The sequence below is a fragment of the Pavona decussata genome, unplaced genomic scaffold (assembly GCF_977016875.1).
Source record: "Pavona decussata unplaced genomic scaffold, jaPavDecu1.1 SCAFFOLD_302, whole genome shotgun sequence".
Taxonomy (NCBI): domain Eukaryota; kingdom Metazoa; phylum Cnidaria; class Anthozoa; order Scleractinia; family Agariciidae; genus Pavona; species Pavona decussata.
Window position 1 is genome coordinate 1,815,416 of NW_028145698.1, and position 26,238 is coordinate 1,841,653.

Sequence of the window (26,238 nt, forward strand, 5' to 3'; positions counted from 1 at the left end):
GTAGAACGGCCTTACCTTGGGGCAGTACATTAAACAGCACCTTTCGGAGCTTCTCCAATTATTATACGGCCTCAACTAAAGGACTTAGCACACAGCAGTTAGAGATCGGATTCTTGGTTTGGAACCAAAACAAAGTAAACAGCACCAAAGGAAAGTATTGTAGATCAGCCTTCCAGTAAATTGTTGTTTTATAGAATTTTCCGGCATCTACGGACTCAAAAGCTAACCAGTCACCTTGGAAAACATGTTACACAGTGCGCAGAAAGAACTGTTGAATACGCACTCTCACTTCAGTGACTACACGTTAGGATTCCACATCACAGATTCAAAAGCTTAATGGAAACCAGCTATTCCTAGGGTCGAGGTCTTTTCTTGATGAAACTAAAAGAGGAGCGGATCAAGAAGGTTTGAGAATTCAAACAAAAGGAAATGAACTTCACCATGGCTAATCTAGAGAACAAAGAAAAGGGAAGAAATATCGCGTGTTTTTTCTTCTTCGGAGTCCTGTCTTTAATCTACGACGAAATTTGCTTGATTGTAGCAGAAGACATTCTCGCAGGATCTACCATCGCTACAACAACAGTAATTCTATCCATTGCAGTGCCAGTGTTGGTTGTAAAGCTAACCTTACCGTGGTTCTTGCAGAGTGTCTCATACTGGAAGAAAATATCCCTCGTGATCCTGTTTTTCATCGGGGGACTTATAACGTTGGTTTTCTCTCTGCGCATCCCAGGAAGGCTTATGGGTGTGAGTATTGTGGAGTCTGGAGTGGCTGCTAGTGAAATAACACTGCTTTCTCTCACTGCATTTTATGAGCATATTACAGTGAGTGCGTTTGTGGCTGAGGTGGGAGTGTCTTCATTTGTCGGTCCTCTATATTATACTAGTAAGTATGTATGCTATAGTCGCTCTTTGATGCTAAGGCAGCGTTTACACGAACGTGGTTTCAAATCGTCACGGTTTCATACCCTTGAAACCGCATCGAAAACGATACGGTTTCAGAGCGCTTACTCGGTGCCAATCTCACCATTTTCAAGTACGTACTTACGTTATGCCGACCTCGTTCCCAGGAAGGGGATCTGGGCTCAATTATTACGCCGCCATTTCGTTTCTGTCAACATGGCGAAAAATAGCGCACAATTCACATGGACTGACGACGAAGTAGATCTCCTGTTGAAAGTTTGAAAGTAATTAACGAGTACACAGTCAGTAAAACGGCCGAGGTTCACCGTTTTAAATCTTCGCGCCCAAATGAAATTTTGCGCCAAAAAAGTTACCGTATTCGAATCAATGCGGTTTCGCCGTTTACGCGACAGATGAAACCGTATGGTTTTGAAAACGCTCCACTTTTGTCAGCGTTTTTAAATCGACCCGGTTTCGGTAACGTTCTCGACCGGCGTCGTGTAAGCAGGTGTAACCTATGGAGGGGAATATTGGACAAAAATGTGATTGGATCGTACCGTATTGCTTTGTATTCGGTGATGCTATGAATCTACCAGTACAGTACTATGTCGTACCCGGTAGGATGTTATATCGAAACAGCGATGGTATTATATCGTACCCAGTAACACAATTAATCCTTCGACATGCTATTATATCGTACCCGATGATTATATGTCGTACCCAGTGATGCTATATCGTACCCTTATGTCGTACGCGGTGATGCAATGTCGTACCCGGTGATGCAATGTCGTACCCGGTGATTCAATGTCGTATCCAGTAGTGATGCCCCATCGTAGATGCCGGCAAACATTACGTGTTTATTTTGCTTAGAAAGATCACGTAATATTTTCGTAGGCGGCCATTTTTTTTTATTTTTTTTTTTATTTTTTTTTCTTATTTTGGCGAGAAGTCGGTAGAACAAGCAAATTTTGATTTATCACCAAAATATCATATGGAAGGTCAACATCAGTCACCCTTTCAGCTGATAGCGTAAACATCAGTGCAGTGTTGAGTGATGTTATAAACCCGGGTATAAATCAGTTAGAAAGTACAGAGTACAGTGGAACCTCGATTTAACGAAGTCGCTGGGGACCGGTTAAATTTGTTCAGTAAATCGAGGGTTCGTTATATCGATAACCTCGACATAACGAACTTGAGGGGAAACCACCAAAATGTTCGTTATATCGAGGTCATAGTTAATGATTGATTTTCAACACGGGTGACTTCTGTCACGCAATTCAGTGCAATTTTCGTCACCCAGAAGTGCCGCGTTTTGAGATGCAATTCATTAAGCATGGCTTTCAGTAGCAATTATTTTCACTTTTGAGCAGACGCGCAGCTTTTGTTTACAAAAAAACGAAACTTTCAGAGTGTTGATCTGTTCAGCGTTTATCTTCTGTCGCGTGTTGACATAGAAATTTGTTATATCGAGGTAGATTTTACGTTTTTTCTTCCGGATTATGTTCGTTATCGAGGTTCTATTCCATACATATACATTTTACTGTAACTTTGGCCGGGACATAGAATATCGTTCGTTATATCGAGGACTTCGGTAAATAGAGGTTCGTTAAATTTTCGTTAAACCGAGGTTCCACTGTATAGCAACAACATCGACTTTGCAAGATACAAGATTGACTGGGTTTGTGCTCTGCTGTTGCGGGTAGGGGGAACTTTAGTTCAGTTCTTAGGAGGTTGCTTGAAGGCAACAGATTCATTACCGAATCAGTACTCGATCTACGCACTCACTACAAAGCTACTGAGACATTACAGTACACACATTTCTCCATGTGTCACCCACCAGGAGTAAAAAGAGGTTTCATCGAAGGAAAGGCCCTCAGACTTCTCCGGACTAGCTCAACAAAAGCAACACTTGAAGAAAAAAATCAAACATTTCGAATCACGACTTATCGAGAGGGGCTATCCAAAAAATGTAGTGCAGAGAACTCTCTCGGAAGTGATTTTTGAGAATAGAAAACAGATAAAAATATTATAGCGCTGCCTAAAATAAACCTATAGAGCTTTAAAGCCACTCCAGATCGCCTAAAATAACGTTTCAAAGGATCCGGCTGAGAGAAAATTGTCGTTGGGTGTCCCTGAAGGGCCTGTGTTCTATTCTAGGGGAACTCGAGTCTTTTCGAAATTAGTAGGGCATTTTTGTCCATTTCTCGAAAACCTTAGGTCTCATTCACTCCTTTCCGAAAATCTTAGCTGACTTTTTTTTTAGTACCCGAAACAACATTTTTATCAACCCGAAAACACTAGGCCTTAAGAGCCACTGTCTGTAAATATCGAGAATCCGGCGTCAGTCGTGAAATTTTCAATTTCTTCATATTTTGCCCAAATAACCTCTATAGTGAGTTATTTTCGAAAATACTATTCAAAGGACCTGAAGCGCTTTAGTTTTTTCAAAATCTAAGAAAGTTCGAAAAACGCCATTTTGGCCTTCCGGCGGCGTCGAAACTACAATAAAATTATGCATTTTCTTTTCGCTCGTTCAGATCAACGCAATAACATCTATCGATGTACTTTGGTTAACTCATAACAGAACTCTTGATCTCCCTGAATCACTAAATTATTTTGAGAAAGCTTTTGAAAACTGCTTGTTTTTGGCCGTGACAATTACCCTAGTAGCGGATAAGGTAATTTTAGCTAACTTTAACAGCAACAAAAGCCCACTGGTACATGTAATTTGAAGTGGAAACTAGCATGGTCTCAAAGCCCATTCTTTATAGTTTGTTGTATACTAATTGCTAAGGCGGCCCGACAAAAGTGTCCTGTCGAGAGACGGAAACGTGAAGTGTACTTTCTGGAATTTCGATCTTTCACGAAGCGAACAAGAAGCATCCCGATTCCGAACAGAACCGCACATTGTAAAATCTACCGATGGAAACCTGTTTCGAAATCCTGGATGTATCAAAACAGTCTTGTACTCAAAGCTACAATCCCTTTTGATTGAAAATATTATTATGTTAACACTTGTGGAAAACAGGAAACGTGTAGTTCAAGCCGTGAAATATGTAATTCAACGCCGCGCCGAGCAGATATCTACAGTACCCGCACGTGTACATGACGCAAGATTGCTATTTCGTTCCGCTATTATTTTACCGTTAAAACTAAAAAGAAGATCCTCAATGTCATGCATGTTGTCGTCTTCCTTCTTTTATTCTTATCTCGAGATTTTTAAGCTCTGAAGGGAACAAGCCACTCGCCAAAAAAACAAAACAAAACAAAACAAACAAACAGGGCGATCAAATTCCAAGACAAATGCAAATAGCTACAAATTCAGGCCCGATTTAGTATTCAGTTGATTAACGCACATCTATTTTATATTCCAGTGATAAGGCATAATGAACATCAAATGATTTCGTAAACAAAGTAAAAACAAACTTTCTGCAATGTCAAAGTACCATGGGAAAGCAACTGTTAACAAGCTTTTTAAATTAATTTGTAGTTGGAAACAAAACAATGTCAACCTCACCGGTCTTTTGGCAATCCTTGAGAAAATTAGGGAATCCCTTGCTTCTATTAGTATGTATGACAAACTTGCTCCTATATGTAACGTTAGCAAACCGGTAGACTTGTTTCCTCCAAAGGCTGTGAATTTACACTGGAGTATTGCAATTGCCTTCCGTCAAGTGCAAAAGTTACTTTTATAGTTGACCAATCACGCCATATGGTGCAGATTTCTCCCTCCACAAAACGTTCCAGAACGTCGTTTGTGGCCGGATTTTGAAGTAGTTTTGTTGGCCTGTCCCAATAACTTTTTTTCTCTGGGAAGCTTGCAAACGGGCACTGTACGCATGTTATGGCCTTGTCGGGAACGGTGTGTAAATATTCGACTTGGTGCCTGTGCGGCTCCAGCAACTGTGGAATGCGTGACAGTCTATCGCGCGGTGTATAAAGGACTTCCAAGGGTATCTCGCGGACAGTTAGCGACGATTGTGGAGAGGATAGTGAATCAAAATTGCTGCTCTCCCGAGCAGGTAAGATGTCAAATAATTGCAAGGTTCAGATTACACATTGTCACGGTTTTTAGGGCTCAAATCAGTGGAGGCGCCCGTTGGGAGTTGGGGGGAGTGGGGGTATGGGTGGGCATTGAAACTAGAAGGTGGAAAAACTCGCGCATATTGAGTCAAAGGAAAAATTTCAATAAGGCTCCTGCTAAGGCCTTGTTTTCTTTGGTTCCTGTGTTTAAATGCAAATGGTTCTTTCAGGACCTAAAAAATAAAACTTATTCCCAAAACTAAAGTTGAAAAAAGAATTCAGTTGCTCAGAAGCATCAGCATCAGGCCCGGCCCTTACCTTCCGCGAAAAACAAACAAACAAACAAACAAAAAATGGTAAGAAGAGAAAACGGTTGGTCCCTAGGAAGATTACGACTCCCCCTCTTGCTCTGAGTGTGTAGTCCTGTGTAGACAACTGTTTCGGGCTCATCAGCATGGCATAGCCAACGGGCATCCATCGAACGAGCCGAAACGTCAGGCTTGGCTGAACATGAAAAAAGATGAAAAAGGAGCACACCTCGTCGTCATTATCATGTAGGTAGTTATTCTGGAAATTTGGTTTGAATATGGCCCGGGTTCGATTCTAGTTCTCAGTGTCATAAGAGGGCTTAGTTAATGGTTGGTTCTCGTCCTTGCTTGGAGAGATTTCTCTCCGAGTACTCCGATTTTCCCCTCTCCTCAAAAAGCAAATTGAATTCCAATCTACTAATAATTATAGGGAGGCACTTTATCATGCGCCTCTGGCTCGGGAGATTGCGCAAGTAATCTCTGTGATTTTGACATTAAATAAATTACTTCACTTTAAATTTAAAGTTACAAACTAAAAAAGAAGGAGTGTATCGTGCTCGCTCATATTTAAATCATCATCATCATCATCATCATCATTTTCATTTCAGAGCAAGGGCTCTAACTCTGAGAGCTATAATCAAGCTGGAATCCTGCTAGCTAGAAGTTCTAATCTTCCAAGGGACCGACCGCTCTCTCCTCTTACCTTTTTCTTTTCGGGCGCGTGCACAGTGAAGGAAGGGATGCTGATGCTGGACGATTTTTTTAAGCAATTGGATTTTTTAACTTTTGTCTTGGAAATAATTTTATTTTAATTTTTAGGTCCTAAAAGAACCATTTGCATTTAAACACAGGAGCCAAACAAAACAAGGCCTTAGCAGCAGCCTTGTTGAAAAATTCCCTGTGTTTTTTTTTTCCACCTTCCAGTTTCATTGCCCACCCCCCTACCCCCTCCCAACGCGCAACACGCAACGCGCAACGCGCGCGGCTCCACTGATTTGAGCGCTAAAAACCGTGACAATGTGTACTGTGAAGTTTATAATTATTTGACACCTTACCTGCTTGGGAAAGCAGCAATTTTGATTCACTGTCCACTCCACAATAGTCGCTAACTGTCCTTTCTGGGCAAAATGCGAGATGCCCTTGGATGCGCGATAGACTGTCACGCATTCCAACAGTTGCTGGATTCTCTGAACTGGAGCCGCACAGAGTCGCATACATGTATTTACACACGGCTCCCGACAAGGCCATAACAGTGACCGTTAGCAAGCTTCCCAGAGAAAAAAAGTTATTGAGACAGGCCAATAAAACTACTTCAAAATCCGGCCACAAACGACGTTCTGGAACGTTTTGTAGAGGAAGAAATCTGGACCATATGGCGTGATTGACCAATTATAAAAGTAACTTTTGTACCTGACGGAAGATTATTGCAATACTCCAGTGTACTGAATTTTATAACATCCTTTGGAGTAAACAAGTCTACCGGTTGCCAAATATACCTATAGAAGCAAGTCTGGCATACATATAACTATAGAAGCAAGGAATTCACTACATTTTCTCAAGGATTGCAAAAAGACCGGTGAGGTTGAAATTGTTTTGTTTACCTTATAACCAGTTGCTTTCCCATGGTACTTTGACATTGCGGATAGTTTGTTTTTACTTTGTCTACATAATCATTTGATGTACATTATGCCTTATCACTGGAATATAAAACAAATGTGCGGTTGTCTTAATCAACTGAATACTAAATCGGGCCTGAATATTTGTGGCTATTTGCATTTGTCTTGGAATTTGATCGTCCTGTTTGTTTGTTTTGTTTTGTTTTGTTTTTTGGCGTGTGGCGTGTACCCTTCAGAGCTTAAAAATCTCGAGATAAGAATGAACGAAGGAAGACGACAACATGCATGATGTTGAGGATCTTCTTTTTAGTTTTAACGGTAAAATAATAGCGGAACGAAATACTGTACTGTACTGGTACTGTAGATATCTGCTCGGCGCGGCGTTGAATTACATATTTCACGGCTTGAACTACACGTCTCCTGTTTTCCACAAGTGTTAACATAATAATATTTTCAATCAAAAGGGATTGTAGCTTTGAGTACAAGACTGTTTTGATACATCCAGGATTTCGAAACAGGTTTCCATCGGTAGATTTTACAATGTGCGGTTCTGTTCGGAATCGGGATGCTTCTTGTTCGCTTCGTGAAAGATCGAAATTCCAGAAAGTACACTTCACGTTTCCGTCTCTCGACAGGACACTTTTGTCGGGCCGCCTTAGCGATTTGTATACAACAAACTATAAAGAATGGGCTTTAAGACCATGCTAGTTTCCACTTCAAATTACATGTACCAGTGGGCTTTTGTTGCTGTTAAAGTTAGCTAAAATTACCTTATCCGCTACTAGGGTAATTGTCACGGCCAAAAACAAGCAGTTTTCAAAAGCTTTCTCAAAATAATTTAGTGATTCAGGGAGATCAAGAGTTCTGTTATGAGTTAACCAAAGTACATCGATAGATGTTATTGCGTTGATCTGAACGAGCGAAAAGAAAATGCATAATTTTATTGTAGTTTCGACGCCGCCGGAAGGCCAAAATGGCGTTTTTCGAACTTTCTTAGATTTTGAAAAAACTAAAGCGCTTCAGGTCCTTTGAATAGTATTTTCGAAAATAACTCACTATAGAGGTTATTTGGGCAAAATATGAAGAAATTGAAAATTTCACGACTGACGCCGGATTCTCGATATTTACAGACAGTGGCTCTTAAATTTCCCATATCACGAAAGTTCGTGGTGAAAATTCCCTTTAGAAAATTGTGGGGGATTAAGGGCCTTCCAAACAGATAATTTACCGAAACGATCCTTTGGGTGCCCCTGGCCCTTCAACAAAAACCTCGCACAAACAAGAGAATCTTGCCTTTTGTCACGCAATACCACCCATCAGTTACTAACTTGAAACAAATACTAATGGAAAACTGGCATTAATAGAACGACAACCATTGCTCAGAGAACTTTACAAGGAACCTCCTCTAATTTCATACAAAAGTGGTAGGTCTCTCAAGGATATACTAATGAGAGCAAAACTCACTGAAAACTCTAAGAACGGCTAAACCACGCACGTGAGAGTCGCGCAGGCCTGGCCTGTCACTATTTATAAAATATTGTTCATGTTCGCCGCTGGTGGATCCAGTCACCGAGTTTTCTAGTTCCTGTAATGCATTCCTGGCATTTCGCAAAATTTCCATCGTTCTGGAGAGAACATTTTTCTCAGAAGTTTGCTCCGACATTTTTCAAAAGCTCTGACAAAGCTAGCTATGGAGGAGCAAACGACGCGAAGAGCAAGTCATATCACCTGATGTCAACTTACCGCCTTTTCGCGTAAGAAAAACCCCGCAGACAATGCTGTTCGCCGGCATCCGGACGTTTTACGATATGGCATCACCGGGTACGACATTGAATCACCGGGTACGACATTGCATCACCGCGTACGACATTGCATCACTGCGTACGACATCAGGGTACGATATAGCATCACTGGGTACGATATAATAGCATGTCGAAGGATTAATTGTGTTACTGGGTACGATATAATACCATCGCTGTTTCGATATAACATCCTACCGGGTACGACATAGTACCGTACTGGTAGATTCATAGCATCACCGAATACAAAGCAATACGGTACGATCCAATCACATTTTTGTCCAATATTGCCCTCCATAGTAACTGCATCGAAAGCGACGCGGTTACAACTGAAACCGCGTTCGTGTAAACGCTGCCTAAGTTGCCTGTAAGGCTGAAGCTTAACCCAGTTTTTGTACTGTGAAGTGAATAGACTAAATTGGAGTATCCCTACTCTCTCTCCCGCCTGGATAGGACTTAGATAACGGGGATTATACAGAGCCTAAAATGGAGTCCAGCAGTTCATTTAAGAGCCAACAGTGACTTCATACAGTGTACAAACTGATAGATGAATCTTTTAGTCAGTGACACAGGTATACTCGGAAAAAGAAAATGCGAGTTCTCCCAACATGAGTCAAACCTGTGACCTTCAGATTACTAGTTCGGATGTTCCATCACTGAGATATACAATAGACTCGTGGGATCACAAGAAACGTAAGGCCATTTACAGCCAGTGACACGGGAATACTCGAACTGAGTAACTGATTGAAAACTTTTATCCCAATTTGGAAGTAAAAAGGACTTACCAAAAACCATTTCGCTCTACTCTGGGACTTATCTTACCAGTCAATGGGTTAGGGTTAAACACATGAAAGTTAGACCGGTAGTATTTGGTCCTTGTTTAATAGAGTCCAGTTAATCCCCCAAAACCCACCAGTCAACTCTGTGAGTCATTTCATTCCTTGCGATTAGGCTATTATGGTCCTAAACTAGACGAGCCAAATTACCCTGAAAATAGCATTGTACTTTACTTAACGAATTCAAACGTACCTAATTTGGGGCTAAGCCGTATATTTTGAATTTAAAGTGTAAGCGTCTCTTATCTCATTGCCAGGTTTGACCGCGTGGACTTGTCTTTCGCCTCGGACTACAATTATGACAACTATTCCATTGCCCATTCTGCTCTTCCTTCTTTACGCTCTCCTGGATAAGGAGCCTATCAGCAAAGAAATGGCGCCAGTTAACAACGACCAGAATCCACCGGAAGAGGACAAGTTGCTAGATAGCAGACAGACCATCTCATTCTCGGATAGATTACATGATGCTAAACACATACTCTCATATATTTTATTCCTACTCATAACTTACCTTTCCGAGTACCTTTCAAATCACACCATTATTACCACCTTGGCGTTCCCAAACGCGCCATTCAACCCGCGGGACCATAACCCTTATTACCTACTTGCCTATCATATTGGCAAGTTCGCGGGCCGGTCACACTTGTTTCTAGTCTCCACAGCTTGTCCTAAGCTGGTATTGTACATCAGGATCAGACGGACTTGGGTGTTAGCATTGATAGCATTTTTACACGGCGTTTTTTTCTTCCTCGCCTCATGGTTTAGATTTGTTTCTTGCGTGGAAATTATCATCGCGTTGTGTGCTACTGAGGGTTTCACAGCGGGATCAATGTATTTAAACTCGGCGCATACGGTTTCAGATTTGATAACGCATCCAGAGAAAAGAGAATTCGCACTTTGCTTGTTAACCGTTGGAAAACGCTTGTGGAAAGCTTACAGCGGGGTTAATAGGTTTATTTCAAGAACCGTTTCTTATGAAACACTGCATTGAGGAGCTTAAGCTCGGAGAATGTTGTTTAACTAGGCATGCGCGTAAAGCTGGCTGGAATAAAAATTTAAACTGTTAGAAAAGTTTTGAGTGGAATGTTCAGGAGATGATCATTTATTGTAATAAAGAGTGCGAGTTTATTTTTTTAACCTGCGTTAGAGGCGAACGAGGGAGAAGATAGGTACTGTCCCATCTATCGCGCACCTTCGACCGAGTCTCATTAAAATGTAATACTCTAGGAAGAAGGCAAATTAAGTGTAACTGTGAGGAACATCATTTTCGAAAGAGGGATAAACAATTATACGAAAAAAACAAATTGTAAATTATTTGTATCATGGGGGTAAGGGATTAAACGTAACGACAAAAGCGCCAAACTTATTTCTGGTAATTAGTAATGTGGTCACTTGAAGATTAAAACTGCGTGCGTGCGCGTTTAAAAGGGCTAAGTGAACTACACCTAATGACGACTCCATAGCCTAGTTGTTCAAAGCCCAATCAAGCTAACCCCTTGTTAACGGTTAACGTGAACTTTGATACCACTTCATTTACTATCAATAAAGATTCTTCTAAAAACTTTTTCTTCTCAGTTTTTACCTGGCCTTTCTTTACCATTAGCTTAAAATTAGCCTTAAAAGATATTTTTAACGAGCGAGACAAAAACCGCGGTTAACTTTTAATCGTGGATTACCGTAACCTCGTTCCCAGGCTTTAACGGCGCAAATCCATGTAACCGAGGTTGTCTACGGGGCTTTGGAGCCGAGCGTCCTATTTGATTGCGCACCAAAGACGAGGCTGGGATCACTTTCAATCGGCTTTCGAACAACCAGGCCCAGCGTACTACAGAGGTAGAGATCCTTTGATTTTCGGTCTTTTTGGAGAATCATAATATCCGTTGTAAGTAAGGAAACTTCCACAACTGCAGAGGTGAAATATATATGTATTTTTGTCTCTCTGGGAGAAGTTGACTCTTATTTTTTGGCAGCAAAAATAGCTCTTTATAACAAGAAAGACGGATCGAGGGGCCTGGAGAGATCCAATTCTAAAGAACTTCAAATTGCTCCATAAATAGCAATTTGAAGTCATGAATCAATGAACGACAAGAGGATACGACGACACATTACAAAGGAAAGCAGTCCCAGTTATTCGATGTCTTTGTTGAAGAATAAAGAACATCGAAAAGGGCTCTCAAGCAGTTTAAGACCTAGGTTATGAAGGACTTTAAAGAGGAGAAATATGGTTTATTCAAGCCGACTGTAACAAAGCATGTGTCACTGAATCCAAATTTGGCAGATACAAATGTCTTATAATCCTTAACATTTTTAAGCGTAATAAGCTGAGCTACAGCTCACGTCATATCCCGTCAATTAATTTTCATTTTATTTTCATATTTTTATTTTTTTACCGAGCATAGTTTGATTACCTTTCCAATTACGGCATTAAAACCACATGGGCATTTCAAAATGCGCCATTCAACCGCGACACCATTACCCTTTAACTGCATTCATACCATATTGCTAACTCCATCGGGCGGTCACACTTATTTCTAGTCTGCACAGTTAGTCTTAGGTTAGTATTTTACAACAGGGTCAGACGGACTTGCCAAGAGAATATTGTTTAACAAGGAATACGTGTAAAGTAGATTGGCATCAAATATACATTATATTGTAGAAACTTTCTTTAAGGAATCTTCTTAAGAAGTTTGTCTATTGAGTATGACAAGAGGGTGCCAGTTTCTTTTTTTTTTTTAATTTGCTTCAGTGGTGGCGGGAAGGGGGTGGGGGGAGGGAGGGCGAGGAAAGATTTACTCCAAGTTTTGCCCTCGAGCAGTAACCTTTTCGAGGGAAGGCCAAAGCACGTTATCATTCTGGAAAATGAAACTGTGGCTGCGCGCGAAGAGTAAACTTATGAGGAGAAGCAACGGGAGTGGGACTAAACGTATCAACACATGCGCAACACAGTCGTTTGGGATGGTCAGTTAGATTAGAACTGAGTGCCCGCGTGTGTTATAAGACAAAGGCAGCATAGTGCATAGTAAAGTTCATATGCTTCTCGGTCATTTTAGGAGAAGCAAACTATCCGGCATTTCAAGGAAATGTTTAGATCAGCGTTTATGAAGAAATCCGTATTACAGAGCTGAGATTTCATTTGATACGTGGTCACTCTTGGACCATGTGAAATTTCTGTTAAAGAAGTGGCGATTTAAAAGCAGTGCAGTGTAGATGAAGTTGGTCTATCCACGGCCATTTGGAAAATGACACTTTTGCTAAGAGCTGCCATAGCCCAAAATTAAAACATGTATCATGTTTATCTGTTTGATACATAAACAGCCGTCTGTCATAAGGAGATAAGCTGAGAGACTCTTCAAGCGTGAAAAAGCAACAAAGGGATAATCAAACACACGTAACAAAGGGTCGCAGCATCAGGATCTCATTTCTTTATTGTTGTTGATTAACCAATACAGTTGCTATTGGCTAATCTCTTGATAACGCGTTTACGAAGTAACAAATTTTAAGGCTCAACGATTTCCTGTGAGTGACCTTGCTTCATTAGGATTATTCCTAGTTATAGTAATAGAAGTAATGAAGCTTGATGTTTCTGTCCACTTCTCCATAGGGTCTGGATCCCCCAGAGTCGTTGTCAGTTGAGAGGGGGTCTTCAGTGTCCCACCTGAAGAAATCCTCTCTAAAATTCATGCCTTTGACATACTGACACTGATTGGTTGCCTTATACAGGATGAAGGGGGAGTCAGTGGGGAGTATTATTTTTTTTATTATTTCATTGGTTGCGAAATTAACCATCTCTGCGGCAGCAGTACTTCATTTTGGTGTCCTTATTGTACTTGCCCTCTGGCAGCGAACCAGTTCTGCTGTTCTTGTTGCTACCCCATGTATCCTCGTCATCCCATTTTATCCAGCCCTGTTTGAAACCTGAATGAATAAAAAAGTTATTAAAAAAATGACCTTGCTGTACCAAGTCGCTCCGTTTCCTTTCGCTCAATTAGAGAAAGGGAAGATAGAAAGGGAACATTAGTTAAATTTTTCTCTTGCCATCAATCCAACTCACCCACACATTGAATCACTCACGATCACAACAACTTACCTGCTAACTCTTACGTTCGCTTGTTCTTATATTGCTGTTTTTTTTTTTTTTTTTTTTTTTGCGGTTTTTTACTTTTGTTAGTAACTTACTTAGCTAGCAACTGAAGCCGCGTTTTTTATTTTGTTTTCTCATAAAAAACGGCCAGTCTGTGGTGTTAGGAATACGTTATAATGTTCAAAGCGCTTTTCATATAAGAGGCCTCCAAAACTTCGTGATATTTTCAAAAATTTATATGGAAACAAGTTGGTGTGAATGGTCAGTGTTCAACGCATTTGATGTTACCATGGCAACGAAACAATGTTTTTTTGATTTTAGAAAATGGAATATTCCTGTTTTTACACAGCTAAATTTGGCACCGTTAGCTCGGAAAGACCTAAGACACGAGGACGACCACTTAAACACTACCACCCTTTACTAATGAATGAGAAGCACCTTGAAACCGTCGTTACTTTTCTTTGTTCTATCGAAGAAAAACTACGAAGCGAGAACAAATTGCCAGATTTCTACAAACGCTATGTGGATAACACTCCTGCAATCAAAGATGTACCGTCAGCTGAAAACTTTCTAGTGACATTGAACAACTGCCATCCTTCCACATCTTTCACCATGGAGATCGCGACCAATGGTAGGCTGCCATTTGTCGGCATTAAAATATGTAAGAAAGACTGTAAGATAGTAACAAGTGTTTACCGTAAAGCAACAAACACCAGTCTTCTCCTGATCACTATCAGAGTCATGTCGATGACCGCTACAAAAGATCCCTAGTCTAGGCAATGTTAAACCATGATTTTCGGTTTTCGTCGACCTGGGATCTATTCACAACAGAATGTGAACGCCTCAAACTGATGTTCTCTAAACTCAAGTACCAAAATTCTCTTATCAACTCTACCATCGCCCACTTCGTTACTTCTGTGATTTCACGAGACATGCTATCGACGCCTCAAACTGAAAACATCCATTGGATAGTCTTACCAATTAAAAAACCAGAGGTCAGCTGACATAGTAAAGAAACATCTCTCTGACTTTAGCAACAAAATTGACCACTTTCTACAACCAGTTTTCGGAAGCTGTAATTATGTAAACTTGGTGACGATCTTAAAGTGCAGGAGCCTAAGCTACCCGTGATCGATCAACAGTGTGTTGTGTATCACTTTGTATGTGATCTGTGTGATGCAGATTACGTCGGCTATACCAGCCGTCACCTTCATCAACACATTGATGACCATCGGTTCTCCGCCATCGGGAAATACCTAAAGAATAATCACAAAGTTGACACAATTGGCGACCTAACAAGCAACTTCACCTTCCTACAGAAATGTCAGGGAAAGCTTGATTGCTTAATCTTTCAAATGCTTTTGATCCGCAAGGAGAAACCGAGTCTAAACACCCAGTCAGACTCCATTTGCACGAAACTATTTGTCTAACGGACATAACTCTCATTTTATAACACCTCTTTGAATGAACACCGGACAGTTACTTTTAGTCTTAATTTAATTTATTCTATTTCACTTCTTTACTTTATGTATAAATTATCTGTTGCATTCTTTACTTGACAATGGTGCCAAGATGACACCGAAACGTCGTTCCGTTTTTTTTTTTTGCTTATTTTTATACTCAACTGTATTTCTAAATTTAATCTTTTTAGTAAACATGTTTTTTTTTTATGGTTAAGGTTTTATAGTTTTTAGCTGTTTTAGTGCTCCTATATTGGTTTTACCGTTGCAGACGTCAAAGGAATTATGTTTTGTCGCACAAATGATATTCTTCTCCGTAGAAGACGAAGAGAAGTACGGTCTAGATAGGTTTCAGAACACAGAGGGATTAGCCTTGAAAAAGTAAAGAAATCTTTAAACGTGAGAGGTCAAAGTTGTTGTAGACATTATCGTGTCTACACTAAATTCTGTTTGTTACCAACCTTTAGGGCAAGGTCCTTTCTTAAAGATGCAGTATTTCCCCTTTGGCCAATTCAGAATACCATCAGACAGTGTCTTCATGCAAAACTTTTGCTCCATATCATCTTTTTTAGCACGGCCAGCCAAATCATGATGGACCGACCATTTGTTGTCTGAGCGAGAATCTCCAGTGTCCTGATAACGGGTCCCCTTGTGCCAAGGAAAGTTTGTTCCTTTGGGACATCCAGACTTTGGCATTGGCAGGCCATAAGTACCCTTGGGCCATGTGAGAGGTATTCTCAAGTCAGGATCTGAAAATTGTACCACGATCAAGGGTGTTAGTAGCTCTCTTTAGTAGCACACATCAAACGTGTCACACCTTAAATAATAATTAAGGTAACTTTGTACAAGTCAAAGGCATTGATATTTGACAGCATCTTTGCCCTACCCTTGATGACAATCATAAACGCATTACCTTGAACCAACGTCTAAGGCGCTTTTGACTATGTCAAAGGTTTTGCAAAGACGAATATCCCCCGGCCTTTGGCACTACCGCAAGCGGGTTAGAGGCAAATGCGATTTTTTCGTGAAGTGAAAGAGACCTGTAGTTTAGAAGAGATTTTACCTTCAGGTAGTATAGCTCCTTTTAACTTAGGGTATTCCTCCAATATTCTCTCAACATTCCCACTCTTTTGCGCCATGGACTGAGTGGAATCGCATCCCGACAAGCGAGAATTTTTGAGGTGTTTGAAAAAGTCATAATGGACGGCTTTGTACATTGGTATCAGTCGAACTCTTATGGGCTCGGGCAGGTTGGATCCTCCAGCTGTAAGAACCGTCTTGTCGGACATAAATTTGCTCCCCTCGTTTATTGATTGCTTAAAAATGTTTACATCAACCTTCAAAGACGCACTGTATCCTCCATAACCTCCAGACCCTCCTACCGAGTTTCCAATCTGCAGAATAAATACGAGCAAGTGTGAATTTACAAAGCAATCAACCTGGACTATTTATTTTTGGATACCTAATGAATGAGATTGTTGAGCACCAAACAAGCTTCGTTAAAATCTCACGATAGCATTCATTTAACATTTTGACAGCTTGGCTAGGTTGGTTATGACCGAATGGTAAACGAAGCACATTTTGCTGCTCTTAGAGTAAGCTAATTAAGGGTAGTTTTAGTTTTTTTAGTCGAAACAAAAAGATTACTTTAAGGAAACAACGATATTTCCGCAATCACGACTTGCGCACAAACAGTTTTTGTTTTCAATTTCTCAAATAAGAAATGAGGCTTACGTCAATGGGGTTTGCCTATACGAGGCTGAGTTAATTTCTACCAATTAAGAGTCATCCGCCAAAGTAACAGAGGATATCTACTGATTCTCAGCCCACTAGGCCGTACAGCGAAGTTGACTGAACGAGGTGATATTGTAGTATATTTAGAAGGCAGCATTAGTTTCCATAATTTACTGAAATTATCATGATCACCAACTTCTAATTTGAGAAATACCTTCAAATACGCGAGCTAAATTTATTATTCAGCGCTCGCCCATGAAAAATGCCTGCACTGCAGGCTATGAGAAAATAAACAACATTTTCTTTTTACTATTTAGATTGATTGGGGAGGGGGTGGGGAAAGGCTATTTCTGGCGGCATCGACTTTGAACCTGAAAAACATTTTTAATATTTGAGCAAACGTTCTAAATATTCAGGAATTATTGAGAAGTTTGTCTGGAAAATTTTGGTGTAGTCGGTTTGTTCAGATTAACTTTGGTGTTACCATGGCAACCAATCTTTAGCGGCAGCTTTTTTTAGAAAATAATAAATCCTTTATTATAGTAGGGAAAAATCACTTTCCTTTCCTTCCCATAACGTTTTTTTTTTATGTTTTTAGCTCATATTAGTGTTACTTTATTTAATTTGGTTACTTTTCGTCCAATTTCAGTGTATTCCTGAAGTTCTGCAGGGAAAATCCAGAAATCCAAGATGGCGGATCCAAGATGGCCGCCATTTGGCAATCATGGCCTAATTACTTCGTGCTGCGGACCTCAAAGGAGACATTTTTGAATTTGTTAACAAAGGTTACTGACGTGAGGATGGTGAACTATACCCCAACTACAGTCAGGGAACATGGTCTAGGGTCGTCAAGTGAAAGAAGAAAAGAATGAGCAAATCACAGTTACTAATAATTATAATTAGTATAAATCCACCAGCGTTCTATCACGAATGCCGTTCTCTGATTGGCTACGCTACTCGCTATCTATTCTGTGATAGATAGTGAGTAGCGGTTTTCAACAAAATGGCGGCCGCTTCGTCGCGTTTTCGAAGCGTCTGAGATGAGGAAATAGATAATTTACTTGTTTAGATCGACTAGTAGATTTATACTAAAACAATTAGATTATTCGCTCTCGATTTGTATGCGTGATGGCTGATTCGGGCTGCGCCCTAATCAGCTATCACGCGATAGAAATCGAGAGCTCATAATCTAATTGTGAATTAGATCACGCTGCATAGGATTTTGTCTGCATGTAAAATGATGTTCTAAGACAAACTATGAAGCTCTAAAAAAATGAGGGTAAAGACCCTGATAGGGAAGGGGTTAAAGGGTCTTTTTGGACAGTTTTGCCTTACAAGATCTTCCTGTAGAAACGTTAACGAGGTAACACTATTGTTGTCTAGTAACCAAAGACTGAATAAATAAACCAAAAATATTGTGGGAAAACATTCACGTGTCGATGGAAACAGAAAACATATTGACAGTCCTTACATCTTCCATGGCATATTCGTAAAACGTAGAGCGAGTACAGTCGAACCTCCCTTTGCGACCACCTCTCATTAGCGACCACTTTTCCAAAATACGAAAAGTTTTCAGGTCAAATCGCTATAGATGGAACCTCTCGTAGGCGACCACCTCTCGTAAGCGACCACCTCCCGTAAGCGACCACTTTAAGAGATGATTGTTTGAAATTTTCAATTGTTTTTAACCTCCCGTAGGCGACCACTTGACACACAATCTGCTGTATCTCTCACAAGCGGAAATTGAAAAATGTGTCGCTTTAACATATTGGCCACATCATTACAGCGGCCGCCGTAAATCTCGCAGTCTGCAGAAGTGTTTACCGATATAGCTAAGCATTGAAACAATTGACAAAATACACATGCACTTTACTTCTCACTGAAATAAACTTTAATCGGATTGAATCCCTTGTAGGAAAGAAAAGCTTTCTTATCTTTTATCTTTCTTATCTTTTTGCTTATGTTCCGTTCCCTGAACATTTACACAGCGCTATTTAAAGTAAGAAAAGAGTCAAGTTTCTTTCACAATAATTGTCTCAATCGCTGTATTAAGTAATGCGCCGATCAAATCGAAACTTCAGCATCCCCCCCCCCCCCCGGGCAAACCCCGGGCATTTGACTATTCTCTGTGCCCGGGGGTGGGGAATTTGACCTTGCCCGGGTGGGGTGGGGAAAATTGAACCGGAAGTGTCAGGTTTCAAATCGCTTTTTTTTTGGGGGGGGGGGGGGGGGGGCGCCGAAGTCGCTAACAGCTATAAATACGTGTTTGGACGAGATGGAGGAGTTTAAAGGAAGAGATACAGCATTACAAAAAAAGCTTTCAAAAAAAGGCCCTCAAAAGTGAGTGCTTAAATATTAATTATTTTTTATAGATTGTATATAAACGATGTAGATTTTTTATACAATGAGTCAAGCTGCGGCTTTGTCCTGCAGTGAATAGTGAAAGAAATAAACACTGTCGAATGAAAAACCGCTTTGGCTTAAGTTGCAGAATATCCTGCCACTCGAACAGCATTCTACGTAGCCGGCTAACTAATTAATATGTATTTCTAGTTCTTTAAACGATGTAGTTTTTTATGCAATTAGTCAAGCTGCACCTTTCTCCCGCATTTGTGTCTGCAGAGGTTTTTAGAATAGCCATAAAACAGCAGTGAACAGTTAAAGAAAAAAAAAAACATTGTCGAATGAAAAACCGCTACTTTGGCTTAAACTGCAGAATACCCTTTACCATATGTAAATTACCCGAAATTAAGACCCCTGTGGTCTGACCTCTGGTAAGCGACCACCTCCCGTAAGCGACCACATATCCTTGACATTATGGGTGGTCGCTTACGGGAGGTTCAACTGTACTTTTAAAGCGCGTTATGTTTTTCCGACCCAGAATCACTTGCACAACAACATTCTGAAAGGAATCAAGAAACGTTATTAACATAATGAAACAATCAGACCTTGACGCGGATGCAAGCAACCACTGCGAAGCGCGGTAAAACCAGTGTGAGCTGTAGGCCTTTTGCACTAACTGGTCACATGGTACAAAATCCGCCATACTGGTTGACAAAAGCATGTAGTAGATTCGAACACAAAGGAATTCCAACCTGTCAAGCTTGTCTTTCCCTTGTTCTCGATGTCCCAGTGGAGGATGCCACGCTTTTTTGCCATCCAGTATGGATTTTTATCATGTGACCAGTTAGTACAGAAGGCCCATTCACGATTGATTTTGATTCGCTATCTCATTGGTTGAGAAGATGGGTTGAGTAGCAGAGGAATACCACTCAACCTTTGGGCGACGATTGACGCGAAGTGAGACTGGTTTGAAAGTTCCTTCCTCCCCTCACAAAAAAATAAATAAATAAATAAATAAATAAATAAATAAATAATAAAAGATGGTGGCTTGCCGGGAGTGATCAGGTTTGAAGATGCTCTATTTATTTTTATTTTCATACTTTAAGTCATTATAACTCTTTGCTGTTTTCTTTGGCACGTTTATTAGTATTCATTCCGAAATATTTTCAGTTCTTTTTAAATTCATTTTTGCATGCAATAGTTACTGGTACTTTTGCATGTGATTATTTATATTATGAAACACGAATGTTAAAAAAAAAATAGCTAGGCATGTAACGATCGTAATATTTTTCCTAGGAACTCAAACAAATATTGACGGTCTGCCATCTCAGGTACACATTAAAAAAAATATACCTAAGTTAGAGTCAGAGTGTAACAATTGACTCGTCCCTTTGGTAATCACACCCTTGCGCTTGGTAACACGTACGTAATTATTTTAAAATCTGATGAAAGAGACTGAATAAAGTATTCGACTGGCAGCTATGAGTCTGTCCACTAACTGTACATGTCCAATCATTTTTTAATGTAGCCTAATCTGTTTGAGCCCTGCGGTTTTTTATTCACCCTTCTGCATACCAATACCACTGCCTATCCCATTAAATTCCCAAATAGCCTAAGTAGTTTCAAGTTAGTTTCCTTGAGGGTCTACTCTCTAAAACTTAGCGCTTAATTGTGCTTGTGCAGAACTATTTTCAGTGATGAGCTAAACTACAACATACTATCTAAAAGTAGCCAATCAGTTTGTAGTTTCTAATTCAAAAACTACCATATATTCATATATTCTACAAATTCTCACCATATACTCCAACAGGTCGTATGGAATGAATGTTTGACTTTTTGCGTTAAGTCAACAGTCAACCTTCTTCACGAGTGTTCGGTATTTTTGAAATTTGAACAGAGTTTGCAAATCTTGAACATCGCAAGCGAGATTTCAGAGTTTCCGTAAATATTTCCATAATTTTTTGACGGTATAAACCTGTGAATTTTTCTTTTCATTACAGCATTAAGCACAAATGTTTCCTAAATAGTTTTCATTTATTTTTTTTCAGTTAATGTGCATGCGTTTTTTGTCGGAAAGATTTCCGAAAAAATTTTCAAAACTCAATTTAAATGCCGGACATTATAAAGAGGAATTCAAAGGTTTAAAGCTGTGAATTTTTCTTTTTATTACGGCATTCATAAGCACAAGTTGGCCTATTGGATTCCGATTGTGAAGTATCCTTGTGACGAGTTACTTCAAAAGACGCGAAAGTTTTTGGTCACCTTTTAAATTTTGGAAGTTAAAACGTCTTCTTGCTAATTGGGCATCGCAATTTTTTGATATAATAAAGCAGCGAGTTTTTTTCTAGAATCAAGGGAGCAATTAATTTACGACTGAAGAAAATACTTAAATTCAGAAAAAGTTTCGCCTTGCGTCATGAATCTAGAATGAAGACGAAAAATCAATTTAAAACGCTGTATTATAATTACTCCGATTAAGCCGATTCTGTTGTAGGAAGCTAGACTGGACCGCTAAAAGACCGGGTATTGGGTGAGATTTAAGTTGCGTTGGTGCCGTTAATAATTGCCAAATGTCACCCTTGTTTTGTCAACACATAGGCCATGTCTCATGTCAGTTCAAATGTCAGTGTCATGTCCAATTTCAAAGACAAGCCTTCTATACCAGGTCTATAGTATTCTTTGACCTTGCTTTCTTGTGAAGAGCCCTAATTAAAGTCTTGTTCTGGACTACTATTATTCCATCAGCCTAGAAAGTCTAAAAATGTGGTTTATTTCTGAAAAATATATGTATAAAATATATATGTATTAACGTTTTTGTTAACAGATTTATCTCCAAATCCCAGGAGCACATCTTTGAGCTGCACCAATTCTCCTGCGTTGATAGTACAGGGGAAGTAAATAAATTTGTCAAAAGTGAATTCAAATGTTAATGCAAAACTGCGTTCTTCAGATAATCAGAGAAATTGACCGAGGAGCGCGGCCATATTATAGGACGATAGCAAGTAAATAGTCATATTAGAATTTGGGCTGGGTTTTAAAGGACCAATCCGCAAATGATTTGACCTGATACTTAGCCTAATTTTTATTTTTAACACCGAAATAGCAAAACCAGGAAGCTGCGCCTAAATAAACAATGAATGAAACACGGCGATATTTTTGACATTTATCTCATCGAGTCTTCCAAATCATTTCACTTATCTACGTTCTATTAGCTTTCAAATGACCTCTTTAGCTAATAGATTCATTCAAATAAACCAGAGTAAGACATCTTATTATGCGAGTGTATTTATGCGAGTTTTTTTTTTTTTTTATATTTATTTTTTATTGTAAATGGCTTGAACCCAGGAGTCATGTCATAAGTACGTAAATTATGATCATCCGGGTGAGTGTAGTCCTGAGAAGGACTGTTTGTGGTGACTTTGACTGACGTTTCGACAACCTGAGCGGAAGTCATCTTCAGAGTCAAGTGAATTGTGGAACGTCAGTAGGTGGTATATACGTCTCTGGTTGTTAACCTGATTGGTCAACGAAGTCCAGATGTTACTGGTCGTTTGTCAGTAAGCCGTGATGTTATTGGCTGTGAAGATTGTAAAAAGTAATTGGTGCGTTTCGATCCGTCTTTTGTTAGTCAAAAAAGTCCGTTGTTAGTAACATGCCTGTTGTTTGTTTGTTTGTTTCGTTGTTGTTGTCAATAAGTCGTTTGTATGGTGCAGGTAGTTGTAGGCAATGGTTGAGTGGCGTTTGTTCTAAGTTAGTAAACCAGCTTTCCAGAGTGAGTCGTTGATAGTAATTTGTGCAGTAGGCACATATACAAACCATATACAAAAAATATTTGTCACCACACAAACGACTTGTTGACAGCAACAACGAAACAAACAAACAATAGACATTTTACTAACAATAGACCCACGGACTTTTTGACTAACAAAAGACGGATCGAAACGCACCAATTACTTTTTACAGTCTTCACAGCCAATAATATCACGGCTTACTGACAAACGACCAATAACATCTGGACTTCGTTGACCAATCACGTTAACAACCAGAGACGTATATACCACCTACTGACGTTCCACAATTCACTTGAAATCTGAAGATGACTTCCGCTCAGGTTGTCGAAACGTCTGTCAAAATCACCACAAACTGTCCTTCTCAGGACTACACTCACCCGGATGATCATAATTTACGTACTTTATTTTTTATGTTTTCTATATTTTAATTTTTAACCTGCAAACGTCAACTTGCAGTTTACACCCTCCGTATTTATTCTCTTGAAAATATCAGAATTGAGCCGCTTCGCTGTTAGCTCGTTGTTCAATTCTGTTTGAGGCGAAAAAAGTTAGAAAAAGCTCTTCCAGGGTAGAGATGTTAGTATACTCGTCAATAACTTTGAAGTTAAAGACCGATACAGTTTGCCGTTAACAGAAATTATCGAAAACTAACTTGAAGATGGCGTAACGTTAAACACCTCTCAAACGTAATTCGAATTCCGCCTTCGTTCTGACTGCCATCTCCCATCTCACCCGTTTATGTTTCGTTTGTAGTCTTTATTCTTCAGTACGTTTCGATTAATTAGGTTGTTTCAATCACTATGATTTATTTACACGTGAACTCGCGTTTACGGCAAACCGCAAACGTGAGATTCGCCGCGTTAATGTTTTCTTGAAAAACGAGCACATAGATGAGAATAGTGCAAAAATAATTCTGACCTTTAATACTAACGCAAAACTACTCAATATTACTGAGAAACTTCAAAACAGCGAGCGGCAAATGTAGGATAAACATGATCACATGATCATTTCTCCCGTTTACCGTAAATTGTTGGACTTTGTATCCGGTATACCGGTAAGTTGGAAAATAAGGAATGCCGGAATGCTGGAATGCGGAACCATAACCGGAATCCTCGGAATGTTCATAATTAAAATACTCAAAATAACAAATTCAAATAAATAAAAACAAACAAATAAATGATATTGATAAACAAATAAAAAGAAAACACGAAGACAACAAACAAGAACAATTTAGAAGAAACTACTACCATAGCGTGACCTTAAAGCCTTGCTTATCTCCCCAGCGCAAAAAACTGTATTAGGGACAGACAGGAGCATATTTATTTCCCAAGGGTTGGGGGGAGGGGGGGTGGGATCCCAAAAAAATTCTTGCCTGTGAAAAGTGATGAATAAAAAAATTGTGCATAACAATCTAAGCAAGCTCTGTATTCCCTGAAACTTCTGCAAGTAAATTAAAAACAAAAATCATGCTGCTTATGAAATTCGCAAAAGCAAATTCTTGCCTAAAGCTATTAACTGTATTAGGGGTGGACCATTTTCCATATTATTTTTGAAGGGATGCTGCAGGGAGGGAGGGGGGAGGGAGGGTTGCCCAGCAAACTTGCCCAAGTGCACCCCACAGTTGGTGTAAGGCATGGGCTCATTGAAAAACTGTATAGTCTTTGCACGTTTGTTCTCTTTTTTTGTTTTTCTTTTTTTTTGTTTATTAATTTGTTATTTTGAGTAATTCTTTTTTGGTTATGGTCATTCCGAGGATTTCGGTTCCGGTTCCGGTTCCGGATTCCGACTTTCATCCTTTTCCAACTTACCTCCGTTACCTGCAAGTAAAAACTGGATCATTGTATCATGTAGTTCTAAGGATTTGACTGGTTTAGCGGCCATGGTATATGAGCCATTATACCATTCCCGAGAAATAGCGACTATTGCATATTGTGCTGTCTGGTGATTGTTTTTATTCTCGTGCTTGTTGGGTATGAGATGATTATCCAACACACGCTTGTATTGTGGAATAAATTTATACATCTCCGTAGTAATACACCAATGATTTGACAACCCCTTCCCCTTCCCCCCTCGGGCATGGCCGGGGTAAAGCGGGGAGTTTCACTCATATTCACTCCATTTTATCCCCCCCCCCCCCCCCCCACATGGTAGGCGGGGAATACGCCAGAAACGACGATCCTTGCCTCCGTAACCAGGGAATAAGCGGGAAATTCACTGTTTTGTGTCCTGTTCCAGGCTCCAAAATCCTTCAAATGAATGGTACATTAATGGTACTCACGATGAGCTTAACTCGACTCAGGAATTCGCGACTGGACGTCTCAGAAAATTAAATTTGCGGTCTAGAAATCCATCAACGAAGGCGCGAAAGGTGTTTCGAGTTCACAAAAGTGTTAATGTGTTTAGGATCGATCAGATTGTATTTGAAATTAACTTAACTAATGATAAGCAGAACAAAATAGTTAATGTTTTATCGAATGACCATTTAAAGCAGCGAGATGAATTTTGCGGGAAAGACAAATCCATTTCAATTCGCGCGCGTGCCCAAACAATGGCGCACATTGCAGAGGCACGGAACAATTTTTCGCTTCATCGGATTTATGGATCACCTCCGAACAGGGGAAAACGATGATACAGTCCTTTGAGCTTTTTCCAAGCGATATCTGTCGCGTTCGGTCGGCGAGTTGTGGCGGAAAATTGGAGAGCACGTTCCGAGGCAGTCGTCGTCTACCTGTGATGGATTTTTGTCTTCAGATGCTTGCAAGCGAGTTGTGGAGACAATAAACAATGTTGATATCGGAGAAATCGGTGATGCAAGCCTTCCCGGCGCAGTACAAGCTCTCGATCGAACGCCAAAATCGTGAAGAATCGACGTTCTATCGGGGAAAAGTAACGGGATATTGAAATTTCGATCTTGGCGGCTAATTAAAACTGCACCAAATACACACGCTATAGGATCACAAGTCGCGGACACATCTGCAACGGGTTGCTCAATCGACAGAATCGCGTCTTTAACTTCCCTTGGTCCCGTAAAGAAGAAAAGGCAACTAAAATCTGAGGTGTTTAATTTAAGCGATACACTTAAGGGCATTAATTTGCCTAAAAAAAGTATATGTTTAAATTACTTCATACACTGGGGAATTAATTTGCCTGTGTTTAAATAAGCGACACACTCAGGGCATTAATTTGTTAACTTGTTCGTGTTTATAATTTAAGCGATCAGACACAGTGGGGCATTAATTTGCCTGTGTTTAAATTAAGCAATACACTGGGGCAATAATTTGTGTGTGTTTAATTTAACCGATAAACTGGGGCATTAATTTGCCTGTGTTTAAATTAAGCGATAC

At 39.9% G+C, this 26,238-nt stretch overlaps 2 protein-coding genes and 2 pseudogenes across 4 annotated transcripts in view; 2 read left to right on the forward strand and 2 right to left on the reverse strand.

Moving 5' to 3' along the window:
- The window catches only part of LOC146454426 (uncharacterized), a 328,274-nt gene that overhangs the window by 127,309 nt on the left and 174,727 nt on the right, over positions 1-26,238 (forward strand). The gene's annotated exons all lie outside the window — the stretch shown is intronic.
- Positions 1-26,238, reverse strand: part of LOC146454428 (uncharacterized) — a 205,343-nt pseudogene that overhangs the window by 98,285 nt on the left and 80,820 nt on the right. The gene's annotated exons all lie outside the window — the stretch shown is intronic.
- LOC146454433 (battenin-like) lies at positions 442-10,905 on the forward strand (annotated as a pseudogene). The gene is made up of 2 exons (XR_014859273.1): positions 442-886; positions 9,743-10,905. The product of XR_014859273.1 is annotated as a battenin-like (transcript).
- LOC146454434 (uncharacterized) lies at positions 12,914-18,270 on the reverse strand. Its single transcript, XM_085095556.1, has 4 exons — positions 18,232-18,270; positions 16,090-16,420; positions 15,488-15,775; positions 12,914-13,400 (listed from the first exon to the last, which is right to left on the reverse strand). The coding sequence occupies exons 1-4, from the start codon at positions 18,238-18,240 to the stop codon at positions 13,264-13,266; spliced, it is 765 nt and encodes a 254-aa protein (XP_084951682.1). The 5' UTR covers positions 18,241-18,270; the 3' UTR covers positions 12,914-13,263.

What these genes read in the sequence shown, in the direction of transcription:
- LOC146454434 (XM_085095556.1), bottom strand. An exon ending in AGGAGCTATACTACCTGAAG is followed by an intron (nt 15,776 to 16,089) that starts GTAAAATCTCTT and finishes TACAATTTTCAG; the next exon opens with ATCCTGACTTGAGAATACCT. An exon ending in GAAAGGACCTTGCCCTAAAG is followed by an intron (nt 13,401 to 15,487) that starts GTTGGTAACAAA and finishes TTATTCATTCAG; the next exon opens with GTTTCAAACAGGGCTGGATA.